Raw genomic sequence first — 8,237 nt, 5'->3', positions numbered from 1 at the left:
GCTATCATGGACATATTCAGGCTACAGATATGCCATTCATGACTCTTAAATCTATTTTAATACAGAGTTTTTATCTTTTTAAATGTCAAAGCATTCAGTGCTGCTAGACTTTCCAAATGATCTGTTTTGGCCACCCAACACACCTGCCTAGAGTATTAAATAACATCTTATTTCATTCTCCAGAATGATTTTGAAATGTGTTTACTATTTTTTTCCATACAAATCCTTTCAAACTGATTTTCAACTATCAAAATTGTGATATTTTGTCAAACTTTCAAAATATATTTGAAAAATAAGAACTCAAGAAGTTTATTTCAGTAATTCACTTCAATAATAATAATAAACATGTCAATGATTCACCATAATGGCTCTAGTATAATCATACTATACTACTATTATTATAATGGCTTATAACAATATTATGGTATAGAGTAGTTGGTACAGAGTATTGAAACTGTGAGTGTTGGTCTTTACTGTTGTTGTTCTAGTAAGGCTGAGACAGACACACACACACACACACACACACACACACACACACACACACACACACACACACACAAGTATTCTTGATGACTACTTCACCTTATGTGACAGATAAGTATAATGGGTATACCTCTTGTACAAAGATTCATGGTAGAAGTGGCAATTCATTAAATGTATCTATCATACTGAATATCTTTCCTTTTATACTTCAATTAGACTGTTGAGTGTATTTACCTGAAGGTCAGTGTGGCATACAAATGACTCTCATACTTCAAACTACAGTCAAATACTGAATAATCATCAACATTTTCAAGTTTGACCTTTTTTTATTTCGTTTTCTATAAAATTCTGTAAGATATAACATTGCATATATTTATAGATAGATTTTATTTTCACCTTCTTTCTACTAAATAGCACATTAAAATAACATTTCTTGTTGTTTAATACACAAAAAAAAAAGAATTTAAGGTACCAAGCCTGGTTACTGGATAATCTGCTGAAGAGTCAGATCAGTTGGACAGGTTAAGCACAGCGGTAAAACACTTCCAGGAGTCAGATGGAGTTAAGAAAGATGGGAGTAAAGGAACCGAGGAGGAGAGGAGGTGACTACTGATGAACTCATTGTACCATAATCACAATGAACATGAACAGTACAAATGGGACGGGGTTTTAGATACAGACGTACAGTATTGTGTTAATCATTTATGTACACTTGGAGCATCACACTTGTACCTCTTACTGCCGCAAACCTCTCCCTCCCATCTCACTAATGCACGTGCACGTGGGTGCGTGTCTTACTGAGTGTGTGACTTTTGTCAAATAACATGATACTCAATTGCCATTTACAAAATGGCAGATCTTTTTCTACAAATAGCGTTCGATAAGTTGCTATTGTCAGTACGGCCATTAACGTGGATAGGGCATAAACCTGTTATGTACAAAAAAAAGTGTCTTAACAGTCTTCGAAATACATGAAACAATAGCCTATCTCATGAACTGTTTCCCAATCAAATGTTTTATTTATGCTCTCTTATATTTCGCACGGAAAGGAAGAATACTGTCCAAGATTCCACTGAGCAATATATGATTAGTTAAATCACTTATTGACTGACATTGGCCAAAAAGACTTCCACGTCAGTTTGTCTCCAGCTGTCTAACACCACGGTTTATTGAGTGTACCTGATGAAACGATGGGGCTGAAAAGGTACCATTCTATGAATCTAGCCTCTTTGAACCTTGCCTTCACTGTATTTAGATCCCTGCTGGATTTAGATTCATACTCCCTTATCTGTATGACCACAGCAGCAAGGACCAAAATCTACCATAATGATTTCTCCTGTACCAGCTTCTTGCCTCATAGGGGGCATTGTCCAGAATGAAGAGTAATTCAACACACAAAGAAAGGGAGAAAAAGAGTCATGTCTGCATATAACATGAAAGGAGCACAGGTCCGTAGCCTCCCATGATGCACTGTATCCACCCAGTGTCTGACGTTCGCCCCCGGCCCTGTTTGCTGAGTCTCCTTCTCCGTCTGCTCCCCAGTCATCGCTGGTTACTTCCATCCAGAGGCACGGCGGAGTGATGCAGCCCTTGTCCGGAGGGCCGGGACTCCACCGACGAGTCCTGCTCCTCGGTGAAGCTCTCCGGGCTGCCTTCGCCGTCCAGAAGGCTCCCGCAGCTGGAGTTGGGGCTCAGGACCTCCTGCAGCAGGTCGTCCCGCACCAGGCCCGCGTCGCGGCCCTCGCGGGCCCTCGTCCCCGCCTCCCCGTCCATCATGTCGTCCTGGTCGTTGAGCAGCTTGGCCAGGAAGTTGATGTACTTCATGGCCAGACGGAGGATCTCGTTCTTGCTGAGCTTCTTGTCGGGCGGGTGCGTGGGGATGAGCTTGCGCAGCTCGGCGAACGCGCCGTTCACGTTCTGCTGCCTCCAGCGCTCGCGGCTGTTCGTGAAGATCCGTCGCACGATCTTGGGCTGGGAGCCTAGTGAGCAGAGAAAGAGTCCAGTGAGCACTGGGTACGTGGACATGCCAGAAACCAGCATACAATCACCCTTTGCACTCTTGACCTTTGCTGAGTTTGTGATTATTGGCGATTATTGATTACACGGTTTCTGCTTTAAACTCCCTTCAAGTTTAGGACTTTCATGAGAAATCCAGAATCTCTCAGTCAAATCCTTACAGTTGTATCAGCTTGCAGCTCATATTCCTTTAAAACATTAGTAACAAATCCGCATCCTTACAATATCCTATCTGTGAATGGTTGACTGGTTTTACAGGACTTTGCTTGTGAATACACCTCTGGTAGCAAGTCCCTTCCATCCTCAGCTCAATGATAGATAAGCCCTTTATCTCAACCTATTTAGCAAAGAATTAATTAACCTTTCTATTATCTGTGGCATTTTACATTCAATTATTCAAGCTCATTTCTCATCCTAGACAGCTCTTTTGGAACAGAACCGGCTCGGTCTGGAATAACAGTTGCTACTAGTAACTTTGTGTGTGGGAGGCTATTCAGAATGTTCATTTGCAGAATAATATTCCCTTTTTTAATTAGAAAACCAAAACACAATATCTAGGAAAATCGTGCGCATTTAGAGAGCATTTGACAGCGTATTTTAGTTTAATTTCCGTGCAGCATATTCGTCGTCTGTTTCTTTCCATCGTCATGGATGTGTGTCGCTCACGCGCTGCGCCTTCCGGTCCGCTCGCGCCGGCAGCAGCGCCCCGGTCCCTTTTCTCCTCCGAGTCTTTACCTTTCTTTGTCTCGCGCCATCGTTTTAGATTCAAGAGACGCTATTTAACCTTTCACGTTTTTGCTACAGTTAAACAGTGTATTTCACGGCCTTTGTTAAGAGATCAGAGTAAGCTTTAATGTGGCACTGCTTATGAGATGCAAATAAATTTCATTATTTTATTATAACTCATTTTTTTAAACCAGTTTGTGTCCAGAATTGATACTGATATTTAAAAATGCAACTGATTTTCGTTCAAAAAGTTGTTGAAATTGAAAAATGATAATGCAAAACAATACATGGTAATGATTAAAATAACGAATATGACTATATAATATCACTATTTGTATACTTTTCAAAAGCTGTTGCATAGGCTAATTATATTTTACGACTTTCATTTTGGATTCTAATTACGCAAAGTCAAATAAATGTCTCAAATGCCAAATGTAACCTATTCTGCTAGCCATCTTGCCGCTGTGCAAAAGACGGATGGATATGTGTGGTGGAATGAGATGAATAAGAGGCAGGAAGTCATAGCCAAAGAGTGGCTTACCATACTTAGAAAGATCTAAAATAGTCCTACCATCGCTGATTTCAAGTTCATATGGCGCAGGTCTGCGCTTCACCCGGTTGCTTGGATACATTCCGTACTGGTCAGGGTCTCCTGCAAAACCACTGCAGACGGAGATGGGCATGAAACGTTACAAATGATCACGAAAGATTTACACAAGATGTCTATAAAAATTACATCTGTTCCAATTGCAGTTAAATAACGCATTAGCCAAAGAACGAAAGCTGGTTTTGCATTTCTTTCGTCCAATCACGAGTTAAGCCATCACACAACTATCTAATTCAGCGTTGGACGCAAGGAAACCCGTGCATTAAAAATGTGAAAACATTTTTTTTTTTATAAAACAGGGTTTAATATTAAGTATTACATGGTAGCCAAATTGTTCCACAGCAAGCTAAGCTTAGATACTGTTGATAGATAAAGTAAAGATAAAACGACCAATTTTGACTAATTTCCCTTGATTGTAATAAAATGCTAAATACTTTTTTCTACTTTGAGTAAAAATGACGTGAACGCTGACGAATACGAATGAAGTCCAAGTTGCACAGATGCAGTTGAATCTCACCTGTTAATAGTGGCGAGCGGCTGGGCCATGTTGCTGTAGAGCATCGCTCGTGCCGGCAGTGGGAACGCGGGAGGGCTCAGCTGCACCATTCGAGTTTCTAACGCGTCCCTGGGAGGATGCGACAGGGAAATAGGTGGTCTGCACAGTTCGGTGGTCTGCACCTTGTGGCTGGTGTCTGCCTTGAGCTCTTTGCCTTTTATATCGCCGGTCCCTCCTCTCCTGGCCAACTCGATTACTGCCACTTCCTTTTTTAGCTCGCTGGCGTGGTAAGCCGTTTCCTTGGCAACGCCATTAAGGATGATAGTCCCGTTGCGGTGGACCGAGGGGAGATGCTCCCCTCTCTGCGCGCCCTCCACACACTCCGACGTCGTCGTGCCTTCCTGTTTCCCGCGTGCCTCGCCCTCCTCCACGGGGGTTAAAGATGCAGAGGAAGCGGAGGTCTCGTGCCCCGGCGACCCACACTCCTCCGCGCTCGGACTAACCTGAGACTGCTCAGATTTCAGTTTTTCCATCATTCTTTACAGTTTAAGATTCAGGCGAGATTCAGCAGTTTGCAAATTAAGGCAAGTGTCGCCGGTGGCTGTAATTCCAAGAGTCTCCCACGCGCGCCTCTGCCGATGTCCCTACTGTCACCTTAAAAAGAAAGTGTTTGTGATCATTACGAAAGGCCAGTGTGAAGTAAATAAAAACATGATCATGAAAACAACACGACACCTTTCACCTCAGGCGTAAAATGCATCGCAGCATTTGTACAGAACGCGTCTCCCCCTTTGCGCGCGTGACTGGAAACACTGACAACACTCGCTCGCGCTGAGAGCACGTGCCACCTACAGCAGCACAGACCGTGCAGGCACCAGACAGACGTGTGAGTTGCTCACGATGCCGTGGCAACTGTAGCCCACTTTGGCCTGTTCGCCATAAACACAGGAACGAACCTGGTTCCAGGCCACCTATAAACCTTATCGCCTACATTAAATAATACACGGATGTAGTTTTCTAAAACAAATTTCTACAGTTTTTTTTTACAGTAGGCCTATCAGTTAAAATTCAAAGTAACTGCGTACATATGTGCGTGAAACCAACTGCATAAATCATTTTCTTAAGACCTTTAATAAGCAGCTAGGACAAGTTCTTTGTCTTCTTTTCGTTGGCGTGACCTTGGCCTGCCATATCCGTATTCTGCTCATGGTATCGGTGGGCTTGATAAGCAATACACACCAGTGTCTCAGCTGGGAGAAAGCTTATCATCTCCAAACACCGTTTCTTGGGTACAACAGAATATAATTTAAAACGCATATGTGCTGGTATAGAGTGCATTCACAATCATACAGTACTGCAGACTACTGGACGGCTTGGCCCACCGTTTAGCTGGTTATAATTGATATTGATATGTACAATGTCGTTTTTGTCCGATATGCTTAAAAGAAACTATCTGATAATGCTTCGTTTTAAATGCACTATTCAATCGTTTCGAATAATTCCGTGGTGTGTGCTGTTTTGTTTTTACAGCTATCTCAGTGAAAGACACTGGAGATCACATTCTCCAGTGTTTAATTACATATATTTATTTAAATAGAAATGTGGTATTTAAAATGAAATGAAGCATTTCATGTAGTACCTTATTTAAAACGTAAAATTAGGCTACTTGAGTATTGAGCTTTTATACGCGAGCTGAAGTTTTCATTAACACGTGGTGGGTGCAGAAATATTGCGTAGGTTATACATAAAAACGAATAGAGATTTATACTGACAAATAGATTCTCAAGTTTATTTTAAAATGCTTGGCAGCTAAATATAGCAATCAATACATGCTTAACAATAACACATCTACATGCCTAAAATGCCTACACAAACATATGCATTTTTACATTCTACAAACTGCATTGTACAATAAAAGCTAGTAATGAATTCTCACCATTATCAACCATTATTAGCTTGGGAAAAGTCTTTAATCAGGTGGACGGTTAGGCTGCTGTTAACGGCCTTTCTGATATGCTGTCCCAAATATGTTTTCATAAACCACAGGCACGGGCAGCACACTCTGACCTACAAACCCAACAATATATTCCGCATTTCTAATGATAAATAGATGGTATACCTTAATTTATGGGCCGCTCATTATTGAATATATATATTCAGGGTTATTTTAACCTAAATCTGTATTTAACGTGACTGTTAGCTATAGCGCAGTTCCTTTGTAAAACGACCCAAATGAGTTTCAGCCATGGGCCTTTGTTTAGCAAAATCACACTAATGTCGATAGAATCGAATTGATTTCGTTTTTTATTGGAAAAGTATATTTTGCAGCCTGAATGGTATTTGATGACGAAATTAAACGAATGATAAATCGATACCTGCTATTCCGAGGCAGGGGGGCCTACGATTTTCCCAAAGAAATTTAAGCAAAACAAGAAAACCAAAGTCGAACAGAATAAAACAAAAACCAGCGGGACTGATCGAAGGCCCTCGGAAAATGCCATTATCCGTCGTATTAGATGAAACTCAGCGTTGAAATAACTATACGTTTCTCTTACCGTCGTCGGGTTGTAGCCAATATTAGTATATAGGTGGAGCCATTTTGTCGAGGGTCATCCATGTCTGAGGTTTTAGATGCACTGAAGTGCAGTGGGGAACTGGAAGTGAGGTCTATATAATTCCACATCACGTCCAGCGCTCCGCTTAGTATGGGGAGCGGAACACCACAGCAATGTGGCCAGGCCAGATAAGAGCTCCGTGGCGGCCACTTCGCAGTCGATAAGCCCCTAAACCCATTATTTATGAAATGATTCATTATTATTTTGCTTTTTTTTATCGAAAGCAAACGCGAAGGGAAAATATAGACTTATATTGTGAATGGATATGCATAGAAAATAACTCGGCGACGAATGAGGAGGAAAACCCGAATGTTTAAAATAGGTAGTCGTGTAAAACTGCTTCAGGGCTCAATCAAAAATTAATTACGCGGCGCAAAGGAATAAATTTGAGTGGCCCAATGTCTGGTGCGGTGTGCGCTCCTGCTATTAGCGTATGTTTGTTTTTTACACGTTTCAACATTTTGTAATGGGACGATAAGCTTAAACTGAAATAAATGTAGCCCACCCCCTCTCCCTCTCGCATGTAATACACTGTGTGTGCATGGAAGCATTGCAAAGATGAGAAATAGCCTTACACGCGTCAAACGTTACTAGCTCACTCCAACGTTTCATTTGTGGTCAGTCTATTCTAATTTAGCATTACGCATAGATATTATCCTACTACGACTGATTTAACTGTATCAGTAGCCCACTGTTACACATTTTAACCATGTAACTCTTTCTTCCAGATCTGTTTTTTTATCCCACTTTTCCTTTTATCAAATGTTAATATGTTTGTACGCTTTCTGAGCAACATGTAAATACTGGAATGTCAATGTTCCTGTAAATGAAAAATTTGGAGTCAGATATAACAGATAGAAATTTTATATTCAGATATATGTTCACTGTGTATTTTCAGAGTGTATTACGGTCACAGTTTTCTTCCCTTTTCCTTCCCAACAATTTATAATTCTGATCAACTGTTAATTTTTAAAATAAATAGTCCACGTGGCGGCGCAGGCCTTTGATGATGGTAACAGAACATCAACATTATGAAGACCTTGATGATTGAGTACAGTAACATCAATGCTGAAAGGATGAATTGTTGCTTTAGTCTACAAGGGGGACGATGATGTTGATGGTGATGATGATGATGATGATGATGATGATGAGGAAGAGGGCGATTCGAGAAGTTTGCCAAGTTAATTTTTTCACATTAGCATGCAAATAATCATATAATCCACATCATTGATCAAGATATCGATAAACTGTATGTACGAAGTGTAGACATAAAGCAGAAAAAAAGTTTGTAGCA

General features: G+C 40.9%; 1 protein-coding gene across 1 annotated transcript; it reads right to left on the bottom strand.

The window, feature by feature from the left end:
* Positions 1-797: 797 nt before the first annotated feature.
* On the bottom strand, positions 798-7,037 carry tal1 (T-cell acute lymphocytic leukemia 1). Its single transcript, XM_077024802.1, has 4 exons — positions 6,884-7,037; positions 4,350-4,982; positions 3,797-3,888; positions 798-2,462 (listed from the first exon to the last, which is right to left on the bottom strand). Exons 2-4 carry the CDS (start codon positions 4,862-4,864, stop codon positions 2,026-2,028), a joined length of 1,044 nt encoding a protein of 347 aa, XP_076880917.1. The 5' UTR covers positions 4,865-4,982; positions 6,884-7,037; the 3' UTR covers positions 798-2,025.
* Positions 7,038-8,237: the final 1,200 nt, after the last annotated feature.

This window comes from Brachyhypopomus gauderio, chromosome 12, assembly GCF_052324685.1.
Source record: "Brachyhypopomus gauderio isolate BG-103 chromosome 12, BGAUD_0.2, whole genome shotgun sequence".
Lineage (NCBI taxonomy): Eukaryota > Metazoa > Chordata > Actinopteri > Gymnotiformes > Hypopomidae > Brachyhypopomus > Brachyhypopomus gauderio.
The sequence above is the reverse complement of the archived record's forward strand: the minus strand, read 5'-3'. Positions and strand labels throughout refer to the sequence as shown.